This window comes from Mustela nigripes, chromosome 13 (genome assembly GCF_022355385.1).
Source record: "Mustela nigripes isolate SB6536 chromosome 13, MUSNIG.SB6536, whole genome shotgun sequence".
NCBI lineage: Eukaryota > Metazoa > Chordata > Mammalia > Carnivora > Mustelidae > Mustela > Mustela nigripes.
In genome coordinates this window covers 80,282,796-80,303,646 of record NC_081569.1, presented here as the reverse complement: position 1 = coordinate 80,303,646, position 20,851 = coordinate 80,282,796, and the positions used below count along the sequence as shown (strand labels likewise).

General features: G+C 35.0%; 1 protein-coding gene across 7 annotated transcripts in view; it reads left to right on the top strand.

Annotated features, from left to right (window-relative positions):
• Positions 1 to 20,851, top strand: part of HEATR5A (HEAT repeat containing 5A) — a 111,253-nt gene that overhangs the window by 26,193 nt on the left and 64,209 nt on the right. For 5 of the 7 annotated variants that reach the window (XM_059373041.1, XM_059373042.1, XM_059373044.1 and 2 more), the window contains exons 8-14: positions 3,155 to 3,315; positions 4,487 to 4,742; positions 5,574 to 5,729; positions 7,088 to 7,338; positions 9,926 to 10,037; positions 15,353 to 15,505; positions 16,442 to 16,541. In XM_059373041.1, coding sequence (XP_059229024.1) covers positions 3,155 to 3,315; positions 4,487 to 4,742; positions 5,574 to 5,729; positions 7,088 to 7,338; positions 9,926 to 10,037; positions 15,353 to 15,505; positions 16,442 to 16,541 — 1,189 coding nt within the window. The remainder of the gene's footprint in view (positions 1 to 3,154; positions 3,316 to 4,486; positions 4,743 to 5,573; positions 5,730 to 7,087; positions 7,339 to 9,925; positions 10,038 to 15,352; positions 15,506 to 16,441; positions 16,542 to 20,851) is intronic. The other 2 variants (XM_059373043.1, XM_059373040.1) reach the window with 1 other exon arrangement.

The following is a 20,851-nucleotide window of genomic DNA, read 5'->3' as shown; positions in this document are numbered from 1 at the left end:
ACTCTGTCCTTCCAGGTGTTCAAATCAAAATTTGTAAAGTCACCCATGATTCTTACCTCTCACATTCAATAGCTTCTCTACTGGACAATCTTAAAACATACCCAGAATTGGGACCCCTTGGAGAATTGGCTAATTATGGGGTTGGCAAAGGAAATGTCTGCAGATGACCTTGGAACATACTGTTGTGTCAAAAAAAAATGAGGTGCTCCCCCTGGCCAGTTCTTTGAAGTTAATTCCACTGGTCAAATCCAAGACAGTATTAGAAGCAAAATTAATAATGACAAATTGATTATACCTATTAAATAAAAAAGAAATCTATAAGTGCATACTGAAAGTAAGTAAATAAAGGAGAAGGGAAAGCTCTTTTTTACAGTAAAATGCCAACTAATAAAGGTAGAAGGAATGATTATTAGGATAATGACCTTTTTGCAGTCATTGTAATAATTTATGCAGGTAGGAATCCTCATTACATTGTTGGATGAAAGTTTGATGGGTTACAGCATATTTTTATTGTCCTAAAGTATCACCACACAAGTTACATAGTAATTATAAAAGGAAAATTGATATTTTTATAGTGAACAGACCTGGCAGACAAACCTTATTCAAGTGTTCAAGTATCCTAACACTAACATAGGGACAGACTGATCCCAAGCTGACAGTGCGTTTTGATTGCTACTCATTGAGAAGGCTTATAATTACTTACATAGTTCTCCTGCCAAAAATTCTGAGGAAATACTAGACAGACTCAATTTGAGTGCTGTTGTATAAAACAACTAGTCATGCACAAACTCTTCAAAAATGGAAAAAGTGATGAGAATATTGTGAGTCTAGGTGAAGGGTACATGGGAGGTTTTTTTACTATTCTTGTAGTTCTTTTTGTGTTTTTGTTGTTGTTTTTAAAGATTTTATTTATTTGACAAACAGAGATCACAAGTAGGCAGAGAGGCAGGCAGAGAAAGAGAAGGAAGCAGGTTCCCTGCTTAGCAGAAAGCCCGATGTGAGGCTCAATCCCAGGACCCTGAGATCATGACCCGAGCTGAAGGCAGAGGCTCAACCCACTGAGCCACCCAGGCACTCCTGTGGTTTTTTTTGTAATGTGATTTTGAAACTTTTTCAAGTAAAAACTTAAAAATACATGTTTATGCAGACTACTCTGCTGCAACCACCTTGATCTAAGCCACCATCACCTTTTGCTTGAGTTACTAAATTGCTTCTAGTGGGCTTCCCTGCTTCTCCCTGTGCCCTCTTCTACAGTCTTGTCTCTGCTCCAAAGCATAGTGACAGATTATGTCACTCCTCTGCTTAGGCTCCTTCACTGGTACCTCACTTCACTTCACATCTACAAAGACCAGTGCCTTCTCTTTCCCCATGCTTACACTCTGGCCTTTCTCCTACTAAATTCCTCCATAGCTCTACTTGAACCAAGGCCTTTTTGGTCTGGGTATTTCCTCGGCCTAGAACACTTTTTCTCCAGGTATCTACATGCCTGATTCCCTCACTGTCCTCAAACTATGTTCAGATGTCACCTTTCCAAAGAATCCTTCCTTGACTACCCTATTTAAAATCACAAATACTGGGGTGCCTGGGTGGCTCAGTGGATTAAGCCGCTGCCTTCTGCTCAGGTCATGATCTCAGGGTCCTGGGATCGAGCCCCGCATCGGGCTCTCTGCTCAGCAGGGAGCCTGCTTCCCCCTCTGTCTCTGCCTGCCTCTCTGCCTACTTGTGATCTCGCTCTCTGTCAAATAAAATAAATAAAATCTTAAAATCACAAATACTTCCCCCAGTATGCCTGAGCCTGAGCTGCTCTGTTTTTTGCATTGCTTTAATCATTGTCTAGCATATTATATACTTAATCGTTTATTATGTTTATTCTTTCTTTCCTAGAATTTATGATTCATGGGGGCATGGATTTTATACTGTTATTAATGTTTTTCTTCCAAATGCCAACACAGATTTTCATTTGTTTCAGATGGTTATTTCCTCTTTACACTAGAGTAGGTTTTTTGTTCATCGTTTTGATTAATGGAAGTTTATTTCTCTATTGTGTATGACTTGAACCAATAATGAGAGTCAGAGCTCATGACCATCATTATTCAGAAGAATGAAAGAGAGGGAAGTGTGTATGTATGTGTGTAAGAGATCCCTAGATATTCACAGGAAGAAAGTCTACTATTTCAAACTACAAACAAACTTGAAGACACATTCTGCCCTAACTGATCTCTTGATTATTATAGCCTGAGAGCCAACTGATCATTTCAGTAATACTTTGCTTTGATCTCTTCAAAGACGAAGGATATATCAGAAGTTGTGCCTGCAGTTGAGAATTGTAAAAAATAGGATATGATGGTCACTTTATATAAGTTTCATTAAGAGTTGTAGAGCATTTGGAAATATAAAGTTATGATTTCAGCATTTTTTAGTATTTAAAAAGAATTTTTAAAGCATTTTAGACTTTAAAGCTGTAAGCATTTTCATTTGTAGAAAGCAAGGGCAGTTAATGTTTTTTGTTTTAGAAGATGGTTATCCTGGGGCACCTGGATGGCTCATTTGGTTAAATATCTGTCTTCGGCTCAGGTCCTGATCTCAGGGTTCTGGAGAGTGTGCTTCTCCCTCTCCCTCTGTCCCTTTCCCTGCTCTTGCTCTCTCTCTTTCTCTCTCTCTCAAATAAAAAAAAATTTTTTAAAGGTTAGCCTTTTAACTTCTTTGTGGAAGAGAGGGCAATGGGAACACCCCATTTGGCTCAGGTCATAATCCTGGGGTCCTAGGATTGAGCCCTGTGTTGTCCGAGCTCCCTGCTCAGCAGGGAGCCTGCTTCTGCCTCTTCCCCTGCTTATGCTCTGTCTGTCAATTAAATAAATAAAATCTTTAAAAAAAAAAAAAAAAGAGGACAATAAAGCATAATTCCTAAGTAGCTTAGTCTTTAAGATGTCATTGACATACTTCAGAGTCCTCTATGATTTGACCTCTGAACCCTTGTATAACTTTTTAAATGTTAATGTGTGTAATGTCCTGTCAATTTTGCATTTTGTTTGGATTTTTAGTTTATTTTTGTTTCTATTAACGTGTTTACCAAGATCGTGCAAATCAAGGTCTTGCATTAAAATTTTAGTCTGTAAAGTAAGAATCACATGTTTTGTTTTGTTCTTTGTTATAGCAGTTTCACGTCAAAGCATTCGCAGATTATCTCTGGAGGAAGTTCTGGAATTACTAGGAACAGGGTTTCTACGTGGAAGTTCAGGATTCCTTCGAGCCAGTGGAGATATGCTGAAAGGAACCAGTTCAGTCAGTAGGGATGTTCGAGTTGGAGTTACTCAGGTTAGAGTCACAAATGAGTATCTACGTGTAATGCTCACTGGCCTATAACGAGAATTTTAGTATCTGAATACTCTGGGCATAAGTGATACTGTGCAAGGTCATCACTCCTGCTCTCACATAAAAACAGAGATGGTAAGGCCACTCTTTGAAAGCTAGATTACAAGTAAGAAAACCTTAGTTACCCAAAAACCAATGAAATAGGGCATTATTCACCATGTGTTTTAAGTTCCTGATAATGGGAAATTTTTGTTTATTTTCTTTGAAACACAAACGTTTGTTTCTAGGCCTTGTGTGTTTAAGTGTCTTACAGTTTAATGTGTATTCCTTTGTGCTTTTGTGTGCTTGTACAGTTCAGATGTAAGGTACATGTTAGGTACATATTATTCAGTATGGGAAATACTGTATTTCCATTTTGTATGGTGTCACCTCCTAAGTAAAGATTATAGCATATAATCTAAGCCAAACCTAGGAAAAGTATCTTAGAATAAAACAACGCAGAGGGCTTTGTATTATTTTCTAAATGCCATTGTGGTTCAAAGCAAATGTGTATTTTTTTTTTTAATTCACATAGGTCCTCAAAATGTTTTATAGATATTAGATTTCTTGAAAACATAAGATGTCCCAGTGTAATTTAAGCTGTATTTCTAGAAGAACAGATTACATAAGGAAACTTATGTAATCTGTCTTTGTATCTCTGGGGTGAGACCAACCATTAACAGTCATGGAAATAAAGAGCAGTGATTCATTACTGTGAAGTTTCCTTTCACATTTCTAGAACTAAATTCCCTTAGAGTTATGGTGTTGGAACATATTTAATTCTTACATTGTGTTCACGTTCGATTTGGGTTTTCTTCTTCAGAATATTGAAGAGCTTGAATCCTTTGTTCAGAGGAGCCATAGACACAGTCTCCATATTAGCTGGCTATGCTGATTATTCTGAAACTTGGTCCAGTCTGACCAAAATAAAAATGTAGCACAAATGAAATCCCAGTTGAAAGACTGTGTACTTCAGTTTGAAGAGATAGAAGAACACTACTACATTTATATAGTTATATAAAGTAGCTATAAATGAGGAAAGAATAAAATAAATTTATATATTTTGTAGAAGAGAAAATATTAATATAGAATTAAAATTATTTCATTTTGAAGATAAAATCTTTTCTTTTTTCAGGCTTACGTGGTATTTGTTTCAACATTAGGAGGAACATGGCTAGAGAAGAATTTCGCGGCCTTTCTTTCTCATGTCCTAAGCCTTGTGTCACAGTCGCACCCTAAAGCCACCCAGACTCAGACTGATGCTGTCTGCGGTCGTCGTTGTGTTTCATTTATCCTTCGAGCTGCTATAGGAGGTCTTCTTGGAGAAAAGGCTCAAATTGCTGCTGCCAAGGACATTTGCCAGGCTATCTGGAAGTTAAAGAAAGTTGTGGGTATGGATTTACTAAGATACTCTGTTTTAACAGTGCTGAAGGAATTGACCTTTTGGAAAAGCTAGACTGGTATATAATATACTAAATGAATTAAAAAAATGCTTTTGTGATAGATGTCAGTTGTTTTAGGGTAAAGTTGCCAATATATAGATGAGACATAAACTAACAAATAAGTATCATATATATATATATATATATCTTAAAGGCTGGTGATAATAATTCCTCAGAATTCATAATCTTCCTCTAGAGGTTGATAAAATGTTTTCAGAGCAATCAGTTAATCTCAGGGGTACCTGGGTGGCACAGCCAGTTAAGCATCCAACTCTTGATTTCAGCACAAGTCATGATCTCAGGGTTGTGAGATCAAGCTCTGTCTCAGACTCCTCACTGGGCTGGGTATGGTGCCTGCTTAAGATTCTCTCTCTCCCTTTTCCTGTACCCCTCGCCCCTTAAAAAAAAAGAGAGAGAGGGAGAGAAACAGTTCATCCCAGTTCCTGTACTATTTTAAGTCCACTCTATTTATCTTGTATACCAGTAAAGTTGGAATCTTTTTTTAGTTTTCTATACATTCTCCCTTTCAGTGCCATGTGTAATAGTAATTAAGGGATTAATGTCAGGTTGCTTGAACTGGATTCGTTATTTTAGTTCAGTTCTTTCTCAGAATTGGTGCAAGTCCCCATTGTAGTATTTCAGTTAACTGCCTTAAGGGTTTCATGTATAGAGAGAGGTGGTATTAATTTTTGCCTTTATATTTTCTGCTTCTAACATCTACCCCCTATAATGTATTTTAATAAAACATCAACAAGTAGTTAAATCTTATGCTTCTCTCAGATGCTGTAATGAATAAGGGTAATGTGGAAACCCGGGTTGGCTCCACAGATGTAATGGCCAGCCAGCATATGCTGGTGTGTGCTTTACAAGAACTTGGAAATCTCATATACAGTCTTGGCACCACAGCTGCACCTTTACTGCAGGATTCAAGTGCAGGTATCTATTGTTTGCGACTTGTCTGAATACCTTGTTTTTACTTTTATTCTAGAAAACTTTTTTCTGAGGAAACAAGTCTTTTTCATATAACTCATTTATTATAGATTCCACTATAGGCTTGTTAGAGATGTTTTGTAAAATAAATGTAATCAGGATTATTAAGAATATGTTTGAGTGTTTTCTTTTATAATTAAAGGTTGTTCACTAAGTCACACCTACTCTTCCCTTTCCAGAAATATTTAAGATAACATGGAAAAAAAGAAAAGCAAACCTGAACTCTTGTCTCTCATCTGCAGTGAAAACATTAATTTCTATGTGATACAAGTAATACACTTCCTCAAAGGTCCTTTTAAGCAGTCTCCATTTTCTTTTTCTTGGAAAATTAATCACTTTGAGATGATTCACATACCAAAAAGTTCATTCTTCCCATTTCCCCCTTCCCCAGCCCCTGATAACTACTAATGTATTTCCTGTCTCTATGGATTTGCCTATTATAGACATTCCATATAAATGGAATCATACAATATGTGTATTTTATTTAATCATTTTAAAAATACAATTTTGATGGCTTTTGTCCTTTAACTGTGGTACGTATTTACTGCTGATTGAAGCTTACATTATACTTAGTTTGTAAGCTCTTTATCCCATATAATTTAGCAATCAACATGAACTGTTACATATTTTGATGAAGTTGTATACAGCAAATGTAGAATTTTATTCTTACTGGCAGTGGTACTTCACTGTATACTTAATTGGTTAGTAGCCCATTGAGGATCTAGCAAAGCCTCAGTTTTGTTCAACATTTTGTTCTCAGGCAAGGGTGTTATGGTACATAGGAAGCATACTAATTATGTAGATAAAATGTGTCAAAAGAGATTTTTTAAAAAGAATAGGATGGAGTACAGTGTGACATTTCTTTTTAAGGTGTTTTTGTTATGTATTGATAATTTTTAATTCCTAGTACCAAATGAATAATGATCTGAAGATAAAAAAGCAGAACATAGTTTATTTAGGAAATAATATTTTTCTTTTGTGTATTAAACCAGTTTTCATATTAGAAGTAATTTTTGTATATCAAAATCATTTAGGGGCACCTGGGTGGCTCAGTTTGTTAAATGGCTGACTCTTGATTTTGGCTCAGGTCTTGATCTCAGGGTCCTGAGTTCAAGCCCCATGTTGGGCTCCAAAAAATCACTTATGATTATGTATCTTTTTAAGTCTTTTTTTCTATTCTGATTTTGCTTTTGAAAAAGATAATATATTTTATATCTCTGTGGCTTGCTTATTCTTTTGACTGTTTTATGGCTAAGTTACTTTATCTGTAGAGCTAAGTCTCTTTTGTTTTTCTGCCCTTCTAGGTCTTCTTGACAGTATCATTTCAGTTATTCAGCACCCTAGCATTGCTGTTCGACTAGCAGCAGCTTGGTGTTTACATTGCATTGCTGTGGCATTACCTTCTTACCTAACACCTCTTTTAGACCGTTGCCTGGAACGGCTTACTGTACTTAAGTCTTCACCTGAAGCAGTGACTGGCTTTAGTTTTGCCGTGGCAGCTTTGTTGGGAGCAGTGAAACACTGTCCTTTAGGAATTCCTCATGGAAAGGGCAAGGTAAAGATTTCATTCTTCACATACAATAGTGACATTTCAATTTTTTTCTAAAAAACATCATCATCTTTGTGTTTATCACCCAGTCAAAACCACACAGGACAACTTTGAGAAATCAGCTATATTACTTAATTTTTAAATACTGTCAAATGGTTGCTGTGAAAAACAAAGGGATAGTTAAAAATGTCTTATCCACACTTAAACAGGAATGGTTTCTGTGCTTTTTATTGGAAATATCTCCATTTAGTAACAGAATTTGTTCTTGGGGTTGTGAGTTTGAGCCCACATTGGGTATGCAGATTACTTTTAAAAATGAATAAATTAATAAATAAAATTGCATTGTAAAAAATAAAATAACATTGTAGAGGACAGAGTTGCAAAGAGCTATATAACTCTAAAATCAAGAAAGTTAAGTAAAAGCCCCATATGTTAAATTTGAATGGAAAATGCCACTATGAACTGATCCCCCCCACCCCAAAAGTACTTAAATCCCCACTCTGTCCAGTGACAAGACCTAAAGCAGTGACAACTTAGTAGTAAGGAAAAGCCCTAGTGCCCAGATTATGGGTCTAAACACCATTTTATGCAAAAGGGAATTAAGGCTCCATGAAGGAATGGCTGGTTCCAGATCTGGGGCGGGAAAGGCATAGTGTAAACCTGAAATATCTTGTCATGGCGAGAATAAGGAAGTCATCATCCTGTGTTCATTTTAAAAGCATATAAAAAGTAACTTAAGGGTCTCCCACTGACCAAAGTGGGATAATGTGTACATCAAAAATTAAAAAATAAAAGAAAAACGGCAACAATGGATTGCATAAATAGGAATTGTGAGTTATCAGAGAATGTTGTTTGACAGTGAAAGCCTTTGTAACCTAGGCCTTAAACACATATAAGTACTTTTGTTTTAAGGTTTTACTTATTTATTTGAAAGAGAGCAAGTTGGGAGGTGGGGAGAGTGAGCATGAGCGAGGGAAGGGGCAGAGGGGGAGAAAGAAGCAGACTCCCCACTGAGCAGAGATCACCCTGAGCTGAACACAGATACTTAACCAACTGAGCCGCCCAGGCGCCCCCATATATGTACTTCTTAAGAATTAAATCACCAGGGGCCCCTGAGTGACTCAATGGGTTAAAGCCTCTGCCTTCGGCTCAGGTCATGATCCCAGGGTCCTGGGATCGAGCCCCGCATCAGGCTCTCTGCTTGGCAGGGAGCCTGCTTCCCTTCCTCTGTCTCTCTGCCTGCCTCTCTGACCACTTGTGATCTCTGTCTGTCAAGTAAATAAATAAAATCTTTAAAAAAAAAAAAAAAAGAATTAAATCACCATTCCTTGCTTTCTCACTATCACTCCTAAATCATTGTTAGTATTATATCTGCCATTTAGCTTTTGCAGAAGAATGTACCATTACTTCAGAAGCTGTAAAACTACTTTTTGAGTATTGCCAATGTCACTTGAGTAAGGTGATTGACAACTAACATATTCTGTCATATGTTTCTAAGCGAAGAATTGCCATTGCATGTATTTAATTAGATTTAATATCCTCAGATCATACTTGTTAGGCAGAAAGGATTGGCTTATTTTATCCTTGTTTTTATTGAGTGTTATTCATTGATTATATTGGCTTCAAGTAGTCCTAAGTTAGTAGTAAGTTGATTGGTTGTTTTAAAATACACTAGCCTTCCTGTTCAGAAAATTTATGTGCTAACTCATAATACTTGCTACTTTTCTAGAGGTGTTTGGTAACAGAGATGTTTTCCCAGACATAGTAGATGCCTCTTGGACTCTGTACTATATAAGCATGCATTATCCGTAACATATGAAATAATCTGGTTTTTCCTCTTTCATTTTGCCTGTTTCATACACTTTTAAAGTATAGAGTCCCACTCTAATGTGAAACTCACTTCAATGTGAAACTATTTTAAGGACTTTTAATCTCTGTAGTATACTGCCTCTAGAAAGATTATCAGACATTCGAGTATCAAAATGGAATGCAAATTTTTAATAAGAGAGATACCTGGGATGCCTGGGTGGCTCAGTTGGTTAGGCGTCTGCCTTTGGCTCAGGTTGTAAACCTGGAGTCCTGTGATTGAGTTCTAAATTGGACTCCTTGCTCAGTGGAGAGCCTGCTTCTCCCTCTGCCTACCACTCCTGCTGCTTGTGTTCTCTCTCTCTCTCTGACAAATAAATAAATAAGATCTTAAAATAAATAAATAAATATTTAAAGAGTAGATTCCTATAAGAAAACTTTCTCTGGTAATCACAGATTTAAGATAATTGTTTATAATTGAAAGTAGATTCAAATTCTGTGCACCTTGACTTGAACAGTTGTACAATGTCATCATATGTGCTCTAAAAAGAATTACAGGGTTGCTGTATACAACCCTGTATGCCAGTATTTAACCTTGAAACTTAACTTTATTTATAGTTTTCTCTGATATTGTCCTTTGATGTAGTCTACATGAATGACAGTCCTTTATTACTTATATTTGTTATATGTAAGAGTTCATTTTTCAAGAGATTATTAATTGCTGTCTTTTATCCAGTAACCTATAAATTGATATGCTTCTTTATCTTATTCTTCCATATATAAATAGATTATTATGACATTAGCAGAGGATTTGCTGTGTTCAGCTGTACAAAACAGTCGTCTTTCAGCTCAGCGCACACAATCTGGATGGCTGTTGATTGCTGCTCTGATGACATTAGGTAACAACAGTCCTGTGGAAGGTTTACATGACTATGAAGTACTTTGTGTTCTCTGAATGTAAAATACTGTAATGCATGATTTGTGGAGACTTAATTTTTAGATTGGTTCCAGAATTTAACTATCCTTGCAAACATTTTTCTGTTAGCAGTCACCTTAGGAAGCCATGTACTTACTCCATCCCTCAGGATGTTTTCAGATCTCCTTTTTTGAAAGTCTTTTCTTTTTATTTTTTTATTTTTTATTTTTTTTAAAGATTTATTTATTTATTTATTTGACAGAGAGATCACAAGTAGACAGAGAGGCAGGCAGAGAGAGAGAGAGAGAGAGAGAAGCAGGCTCCCTGCTGAGCAGAGAGCCCGACATGGGACTCGATCCCAGGACCCCGAGATCATGACCTGAGCCGAAGGCAGCGGCTTAACCCACTGAGCCACCCAGGCGCCCCTGAAAGTCTTTTCAAAACCAATTTATGGGGCGCCTGAGTAGTTCAGTGGGTTAAAGCCTTTGCCTTTGCCTTGGGTCATGATCCTAGGGTCCTGGGATTAAGCTCCAATCGGCTCTCTGCTCAGCGGGGAGCCTGCTTCCCCCTCTCTCTCTCTGCCTGCCTCTCTGCCTACCTGTGATCTCTGTCAAATAAATAAAATCTTTAAAAAAAAAAAAAAAATTTATGAGCCTTAGGTGGGTTAAGCCAATTTGATCACCTTTCACGTTTAACTCTGAATGACTTTGACTTTTCCAAAAATCATTGACATCCATCCTCAGAAAAAAAAATCTCCGCAATGTAAGGGTGGGCAGGAGAACATACCATACATAGACTGTATGTGACTCACAATTGTATGATTATTTTAAGAACTGGTAATGCCAATAAGGTAATTGAATGGGATAGGGCTCACTAAGTTATATTTATTAAAAATCAGTAATTATTTTATGGTCATGACTACTATATTTATATCCTATAACTTTGAAACTCATTTTTATTGCTTTATTAAAGTTATATTTGAAATCTATTTTATAATTGTATCATTAATTGCCAAGATATAAAACTGACTAAATTTAACCAGTAAATCATTTTGACACACACTTCTGAAGTAATTTGGTTTAAAAGGAGCTTAAATTAAAATAAACAGTCATAAATGAAGAACCACTTTAAATATTGTTCTTGAGATGATTAAAGAGGTTTATTGGACTGTATTTGAGTTCAGCCTGTGAGCCAAATTTGTCTTGCCAACTCTTTTATACAGCCTCTAAGCTAAGAAGAGTTTCTACATTTTTAATGGTTTAAAATTTGGACCCTGGCATAGGTTATCATTTCACAAAGTGATGGGAATAATATGGTTGAGCCTTTATTTGCTTTTGGCTGGGTGTGTCATGCCTGCCATATTGATGATCTTGGTTGATTAAAGGAGAAAATAAACTACTTAATAAATGCAGTATTTCAAAGAATAAAATTTTTCAGAACAAATTAATTCCAGCAGAAGAAGAGTACAAGAAATCCCTTCTCTTTTAAAGAAAGAGATTGGGGGCACCTGGGTGGCTCAGTGGGTTAAGTGTCTGACTTTGGCTCAGGTCATGATCTCAAGGTCCTGGGACTGAGTCCTGCATCAGGCTCCCCACTCAGAGGGGAGTCTGCTTCTCCTTTTCCCTCTGCCCCTCCCCCCGCCCATGCAGGCACTCTCCCTTTCTCTCTTTAAAATAAAGTCTTTGGAAAAAAAAAAGAAAGATTAGTACGTATTTTATTGTATATTCATAATCAATGTACAAAAAAGGATTAAAATTTTAAATTAAATGTTTTGGGGTACCTGGGTGGCTCAGTCAGTTGAGCATCTGACTTTTGGTTTCAGCTCAGGTTATGATCTTAGGGTCCTGAGATCAAGCCTCGTGTTGGGTTCAGGCTCTGCGTTCAGCATGGAGTCCACTTGTTCCTCTCCCCATGCTCCTCCCCCTTCTCATTCACTCTCTCTCTGGAATAAATAAATAAAATACCTTTTTTTTTGTTTTTTAATTAATGCTTTGGGGCATCTGGGTAGCTCAGTCAATTAAGTATCTGCCTTCAGCTCAGGTCATGATTCTTGGGTCATGGGATTGAGCCCCACATTGGGCTCCCTGCTCAGTGGGGGACTTGTTTCTCCTGCTTCTACTTGTGTTTTCTCTCTCTCTAACTCACTCACTCTCTCTCTCTCTCAAATAAATGAATACAATCTTTAAAAAAATTTTAAAGATTGTATTCATTTATTGAGAGAGATCACAAGTAGGTAAAGAGGCAGGCAGAGAGAAGGAAGCAGACTCCCCACTGAGTAGGGAGCCTGAAGTGGGACTCTTTCCCAGGACCCTGAGATCATCAGCGTAACAACTGAGCCACCCTGGTGCCCATAAAATGTTTTTACTTACTCTGTCTTCATGGGCTTTATTCTCTTGTTATGCATTATTACTTCCCTTTATTATCCAGTTTTAGAATATGTTGCTAGTAACCTAGCAACTTTCAAAGGGCATCAGTGATGTTTTTGGTCATAAGTGTCATTATGAACTCATAGATTTTTATATATTTATGTGTTTCAGTCCATTGCAGTAATTAATGCCTTTTGATCCTCAATTGTCTCATCAGTAGAAGTCCCTTAGTGCTGGTTCATGTGTTCTTTTAACATGAACCTGATGTTCTTTTATAACGTATTTTTTGGGATTTTTTTTGTTTTTTTTGTTTTTTGGGTTTTTTTTGGCACGATAAAATGTCTCAGCTTTTAGATTTCCTGCCCTAGGCTTGCAACCAGTGTTTTTCCAGGGAGTCCTCATACTTCTTTATGGGAAATAATATGTAGATGACAATCTGAATGCTTCATTAATTTTTGCCTTGGAGTTTTAAAAGCTTTTTTGCATTTTCACCATTTCCTTTACCATTTACAGTTTTCATCATTTAAAATATATTCACTATGCTGAACTAACATAAACTCAGACCACATTCGAATCTATTCCTCAGATTTTTTAACCTTTTTTGCTACACTTCGCACTTTATCTGACACCACCTGAAACAACTTGGATTTACCTATATATCTCTACATGTCTTACAGATTTGTGGGTAGCTCATAAAGTTTATGGTTTTTATTAGGTATGTTATTTCTGGAGTGAATAAACTTATTCTCATTTGTGTTTTAACTCTAATTACTATACACACATTTTTATTTAAGTTAGTTCATACATGTCTCTTGATTTTGACATCTTGATCCTTTGTGGGAAAGAGTTACTACACCATTCACTATTGAATTAGTGTGATATCTTAAGGGTTTAATGGCAGATATTTACGAAACTTAACTATGGATATTTTCAGTGACTGCATTTTTTTTTAACAGACAAAATTTTCCTTTCAGAATTGCCTCTGTCCTAACAGCCATTCAGTATATATGAATATGTATGTGCATGCACACATACATTCACATATACAAACCTTATGGTCACTTATTCTTAATGGCCTTATTCTGATTTCCTGTAATAATTTATTTATTATAATTTATTTCTAATTCTAGGGGTTTATTTATTTAATATTTATAAGATTTATCTATCCATTTAGAGAGAGAGTGAGAGAGCACGAGCACACGCACGAACTGCAGAGGGAAATAACCATCAAGCAGACTCTGCTGAGCATGGAGCCCAATGTGGGGCTTAATCCCATCACTTTGAGATCGTGATGTGAGCCAAAACCAAGAGTTGGAATGCTAAACTGACTGAGCTACCCAGATACACCTAAGGGTCTTTTTAGTACTGCCTTAAAGGAAGTAGGAAGTAGTGAGCAAAAAGCGTTGAATTACTCTTATTTTGAATTACACTGTAGGAGTTAGCATATGGACTCTTCTTAAAAAGCAAGCCAAGGGAAGAAAAACAAAGCAAGTCAGAGGAAAAATGGAGAAATTAATTCTATTTTAATCTACTATAAATTGCCTGAATAAGAAAAGATTTGTTTGCAGTTGCCCTTTCATTTTGCCATTACCTTATCCTATAGTATGCAAATTGGGCAAATTTTAAATGGTAATTGCATAATGTCAAACACTGATATATAAACTCATAAAAACTTCAGAAAGGGTCTAAAGAGGTAAATGCTCCATTTATAAATTTATAAATTTATAAATCTCCATTTATAGATGACAAAATTAAGGTACAAAGAGGTTAAGTAACTTATTCAAGTTTACATAGTTAGTAAATAGGTAGACCAGGGTATTAACCTAGGTGGTCTTCTTCCAGAGCCCAGTGCAGTTAGTTCTATACATGTTGCTTTACTACAGAAGAAAAACATATGGTTGGCACAACATAGAAATTAGAATAATGAGTACTTATAAAAGATAACCCAGACTTGTCATGAAAAAAACTTTGGGAGAAAAGCTGTGAGTTTTTTATACTTCCTAGTTTTTCTTTTTTCTTAATTGATAATACTGTCAAATAAAAATACTGTCATTGTACATTGCCTTTCATTACTGAGTTTGTATATTCATGATCTCTTAGTTCATAAATGTTACTGACCTGAAATCTTTTTAAAAAAAATTTTCAGGGGCACCTGGGTGGCTCAGTCAGTTAAGCATCTGCCTTTGGCTCAGGTCATAATCTTGGGGTCTTGCAATCAAGCCCTGTTGGGCTCTCTGCTCAGAAAGGAGTCTGCTTCTCCCTCTCCCTCTGCCTCTTCTGCATGCTCATGCGTGCACATTCTCTCTCTCTCTCACTCTCAAATAAATAAATAAATCTTAAAAGAAAAAAAAGTCATACCATGGATACGAGGCCTAACTCTTAAAAAAAAAAAATTCAAGTCAGATGTACCACATCTGATTTTTGGTCTGGAACAAGTTGCTATCAAAAGTTAATATTACTTTCAGTATACAATGATACTTTTTTACCGAAACAATAGTACCTTGGATTTACATGATACAGTATAGTTTTTCAGGGTACTGTAAAGTATGCTCTATCATTTGGACCTGACAAAACCTTGGAGACAAGAAGTGTAGTTGGTGCAAGCTTCATTTTGTAGATAAGAAAAACTGAATCTCCAGGTCACAGCCCTACTGGAAGAGCTGACCCTAGAGTTCTTTGCGGTTCTTGTTTTTCTTTTATTATTATTATTATTATTATTATTTTATTTTGTTTTTCCTCCCTGTACTCCACAGTGCCTTCTTCAGGTAACAATTCTTTCAGTAGTGGTACATTTGTTGTAAACAGAAGGTAAGAAAAAGAGAAAATTGCAATAGTGGATTAAAATACTATTTTACAAGGGAAGTTCTTGCTTACTGAGTTTTTAAGAGTAACATTTGGGGTTTTTATAAGTGATAAGTTGAATAAATTACAGGTCCTGCAGTTGTCAGTCATCACCTTGCTCGACTTCTCCTATTGTGGAAGTGTGTCTTTCCACTGTCTCCTAAAGATCTAGAAACAGAAAAGAGCCGAGGAGATTCATTTACATGGCAGGTAACCCTGGAAGGACGAGCTGGTGCACTCTGTGGTAGGTATAGTTTAGTCTTTGTTTCTCCCTTTCCTTTGGCTTTTTCCCACTCTTTTACTTTCCACATATTTATATCTTTTAATGGCAAAAATATCTACTTATGGTGGTTTTTATAATTGGACATAATTAGTGATTATAACAGATACATGATAAACCAAATTTTTAGAATTCCTGATCCTGATTCTTAGATGTAGTCTAGTTGAGAACTCTCAAGATTGTTCTGTCTTAAGCAGGCATCCAAGAAATATTAGACTTGGATTTAATTTGCATTAATTAAGTATAGTTTCCATTTAGTTTTTTATATATGAAAGTTGTACCCTTATATAATATATGAACCATTAAAAAATAGTATCTACCATGAATATTTGAACTAAGGAATTGGTGTTTCTGGAAAGACATGGAAACATTGGTTTTGGTTTTATTTGTTTATTCATGGCATTTTTACTCTTAAATAAAACAATTTTGAAATTAACCTTGAAATTCAGTCTAATTTTAAAATGCTCATTTTATTCTACATATGAAATAACTCCTTATAAAAAATTATGTGTTTCAGGTAACATCTGCAAGAACCTAACAATGCTGGCTAAAATGTCATCATGGTTCTGCAGAATTAGTGTAGAACTGGCAGACTTGAGGTTTTAAGCTAATTTATTCTTCTACTTCTGAGCTCAGGGGTTGAGTAAAACCCCCAAAAAGCAACATTTTGTTAACTTGGTTGTTGATTTCTTTTAATGATTTAGTGATTCTAGAAACTGTGTTTTTTTACCTTGATTAGACGTAAAAAACATTAGCCTCCTTTTTATGCTAGAGTTTCATGATTTTTTTTTAGCACATTTCTTTATTCCTCTAATAAAAATGCAAATGCTGTACCATTAATGAGTGCTTTTTTCATGGTTCATTACATTCTGTGAAGTAAAAGTCTATTCTATTTTTCAGCTATCAAGAGTTTTGTTTCCCACTGTGGTGATCTCCTTACTGAGGAAGTAATTCAGCGTCTTCTTCCACCACTTCCTTGTGCTGTGGATTTGCTAATTCAGTAAGGATCTTCTATTTAGATTTGATAATAAAAAAAAATTTTAATAGCAATCAGGTATCCTCTGATCATGTAATATATGTGTAATACATTAATAAGGCCAAGTTTCTATGGTTGGTGAATGATTTTCCTATTGCAGTCGAAGGCACACATTTAGTTACATGGTTGTTTTTTTTAGGCTAGGAACTTGGGAAAAAATGCATATTAAAGGGGAAGCAAAGTTACTTGGTGGTTATTGTATCTTCCAAACAGTCAGATTTAACCAAGAAATTAAATATTAAGCCTGTTAACCTTTTTAGGTATGCGTCTTATTGGTTTGTTAGTGTTATTCTGTGTTTGTAAGAACCAGATGATTGTTAACAATTTTAGTTTTTTTGTTTCTATATTTCATAATTTTGACTTATATGCTAAGAAAACAGAGAAAATCTAATTTATGTCATGAGCATTTGTAATTTCCAAATTAATGTATAGTTTTTTAAAAGGTAATTGTATAAAACTGAGTATATTACAGAAAAATAAATCAAAATATAGCTTATATAGTATAATAAAATTAACACCTGTGCACCAACACAACCAGAGCAGAGGTTAGTAAATGTTTGCTGTAAAGGACCAGATTTTAAACATCATAAACTTTGCAAGCCATGTAGTCTCTATTACATCTACTCAGTTCTGTTGTAGCTCAAAAGCAGTCATAAATAATCTGAAAATGAGTGAATGTGGCTATGTTCCAGTAAAACCTGATTTATAAGAACAGACAATGGGCCAGATTTAGCTATCCTTAACTAGAACATTAATAATACTATTGAAGTTATCTGTGAGTTCCTGTCTAATACCATTCTTCCCACTTTATTCTTAAGGTGATCACTCTCCTGATTTTTGTCATTCCCTTGCATTTTTAAAAAGTGCATCCCATATATATGTTTCCCTAAAGAGTGCATTGTATAGTTTCACTTGGTTTTGATCAGGTATATGGTATATTGTTTCTGAGACTTTTTTACTTATCATTGTTTGTAAACTTCATGTATGAGTAAGTTTGTTCATTTGTTTTGGTTGCTATATAGTATTTAATTGGGTGTGCATATAGCAACTTACCTACTTCTGTCATTGAAATATCTAAATATATATTTTTATTATGTATTATATAACCAAATATATATATTTTCCAAAATTTTTGTATGTTTCTGTCAATAGTATATATGAGTGCCCTTTGATCCACTTCTTCACTAACACTCAAACATAATTTCTGGCCCATCCAGGAGGTATAAATTGGTATCTCATTATGATTTTAATTTATATACTGATTCCTGATTATTTGTCATTTTATATATTTATTAGTTCTCATTATTTCCCCTTCTAGGAATTCCCTGTTCATGCATCTCTTTACCTATTTTTAGATAAAATAGTTTTGAATTAACAGGCATTCTTTTTTTTTTTTTTTTTAAGATTTATTTATTTATTTGACAGACAGAGATTACAAGTAGGCAGAGAGGCAGGCAGAGATATAGAGGAGGAAGCAGGCTCCCTGCTGAGCATCATTGGGCCTGCTTCCCCCCGCCCCCCTGCCTGCCTCTCTGCCTACTTGTGATCTCTGTCTGTCAAATAAATAAATAAATTTTTTATTTATATAAAATATATATAATATGTACTATATATTATATATAATTACATAAATTATATAAATATATAATTATATAAAAATATATTTTTATTATGTCTTTTAAAATAAATAAATAAATAAAGTACATATTACATTTCCTTAATTGTTCTGACTATTCAAGGTCTGGTTTAGGGGATTTTTTTGCTTGTTTATTGATTAGATTTATTCCTAATGATTTTCACAATGTATCTTTATCTTCAAATTTTTTGGCATAAAGTTCTTCATAGTATTCTCTTACCTTTTTCATCTCTGCCTTTATCTGTCATGTCCCTTTCTCCCTTCCCATTGTTTTCACTATGCCTTCTGTTTTGTTTTTCCTGATCCATCTCTTGAGTAGTGTATAATTCTCCTAATAGAGACTATGGCTATAAATTTCCTACTAAGGTTCCAGTTATTAAATTCCTTTTTTTTTTTTTTTTTAAAGATTTTACTTATTTATTTGACACAGAGAAAGATCACAAGTAGCCAGAGAGGCAGGTGGAGTGAAAGGGGGAAGCAGGCTCCCTGCTGAGCAGAGAGCCCAATGTGGGCCTGGATCCCAGGACCCTGAGATTATGACCTGAGGCGAAGACAGAGACTTTAACCCAGTGAGCCACCCAGGCGCCCCTAGTTACTGAATCCTTAAAGTAATGCTACTCATTGTTTTCATTTTTTCAGTTTTAAGTATTTTAAATTTCATTATAATTTCTTTGAGTTTTTTAGAAGTATGTTTATAAATTCCTATATGTATAGAATAGTTTTTTAGTTTATAGTTTTGTTAGTGATTTTTAACTTAATTGCATAATTATATTTAATGAATACAATTTGTGTATTACCTCTACTTTTATTTTCATTTTTTTTAACTTATTTATTTAAGCAATTTCTACACCTAGCATGTGGCTCAAACTCACAACCCCAACACAAAGAGTTGCATGCTCTACCATCTGAGCCAGCCAGGAACCCCTATTCCCTGTCCTTTTAAATTTGTCAAGACTTGCTTATAACAAATGTATTTTGTTAAAAGTTCTGTGTTCCATCTGTCTTCACTAATTTTTTATCTACTTGAGCTATCAGTAATTGAGAGTGAAGTGTTCAACTCTTCCACTGTGATGGTGGGTTTATAATTTTTTTCTATAGTTCTGTTAATTTTTGCTTTTTCATATTTTGAGACTAGTTAATTGGGTACATAGAATTATATCCTCCTAATGAATTGAATCTTTTATCATTATACAGTATACAGATAATCTCTTTATCCTTAATAATACTTCTTGATTAAAGTCTAATTTATGGGTTATTAATATGTGTGGTATGTCTTTTTTCTTGACACTGTGTTTTTAGCTGTGTCTCATAAACTGCATATAGTTATCTTTTTTAATTGAATTTAACAGTTTCTGCTTTAAACTGGCAATTTGTGGATTTCTTCATCCAACTTGTTATGTATTTTGTTGGTTCGTGCCTTTTAGCAGTTCTGAAAAAGTGGCTCTTATCTCTTTGTCATTTTGCATTCTTTTTAACTTTTCTTTTGGGGTTCCAGATAAATTTTGAATCTTTTCATTTCGTCTTCCATGTCTCCTCATTTTTCTAATATTTTTTCCTCCTTTTATTTCTCTGCTGCATTCTGGGTAATTTCTTCAGCTCTCTCTTCCAGTTCACTAATTCTCTTTTCAGCTGGGTTTAATCTGATATGCCTGTGCCTCTTCCAGGACTTGGGATCTGCCAGTTCTTGGGAACCCCCTCAAGAGATTTTTATTTTATCTACCCTTACTTTGCCATGAACATAAACTCAATACAGATTCTTGTGTTGGTATTGGTATTTGTGAACACAAAATACCATCCTGATTTTAGCTCATATTTTGTTTCAAACTTTTTATGAACCTGGAGGTGTAGCCTTGGAAAAGTCCCTTTCTGCAAGCCTCGCAGTTACAGGTTATCTTTTATCAATCCAAGTGGATTTATAGCTGAAGGCCCTCCAAAGACTCTGCATCCTCCTGATAGAAGCAGAAACCACTGGCAATGCTTTCGTAAATTCTTAATGTGTTTTATTCGTCTTACTGTCTTTAAGAAAAAAATACACGCACACATATTCCTCTGAACTAAATTCTTTGTATTTAAACCAAGTAAATGTGGAATTTTTAAAAATATAGTACATAATTTCTTAACTTCTTGTTAATATAATTGAAATTGTTTTTATATGCCATCTGTAATTTTCTTACCCGGTTTTAAAGAAATAAAAAAAAAATGTAGTGGATTTATTCTTAGCTTCATAACTAAACAATTCTACCTAGGTTTTATAAATGTTTTGTTTATGTTCTTAACTGTACTGAATGATATAAACTGGTATCAACTTTTTAAAAATACAGTGACAACTCAGAAATTAACTAATTTCTTCCAGAAACTAGAAATAGTAGGTATCAGTTTTCCAGAAAAATACGAATGAATAAACATTGCCAGAATTCTTAGAGTACCCAGAATCCTCATTCTGTAACAATTTAGTGGATTTATTCCAGTGGCACACTAAAAGTAATTCCATTGTATTTTGGTATTGTTAAAAAGATGGAGACCATACTCCATTTGATAACATGGTATCTTGCAAAGAGCAGTAATCCATTAATAAATATTTTTTAGGAGAGTGAACATCAGTAAAATGATACCTTAATACCAGTAGTGGAAATGAATA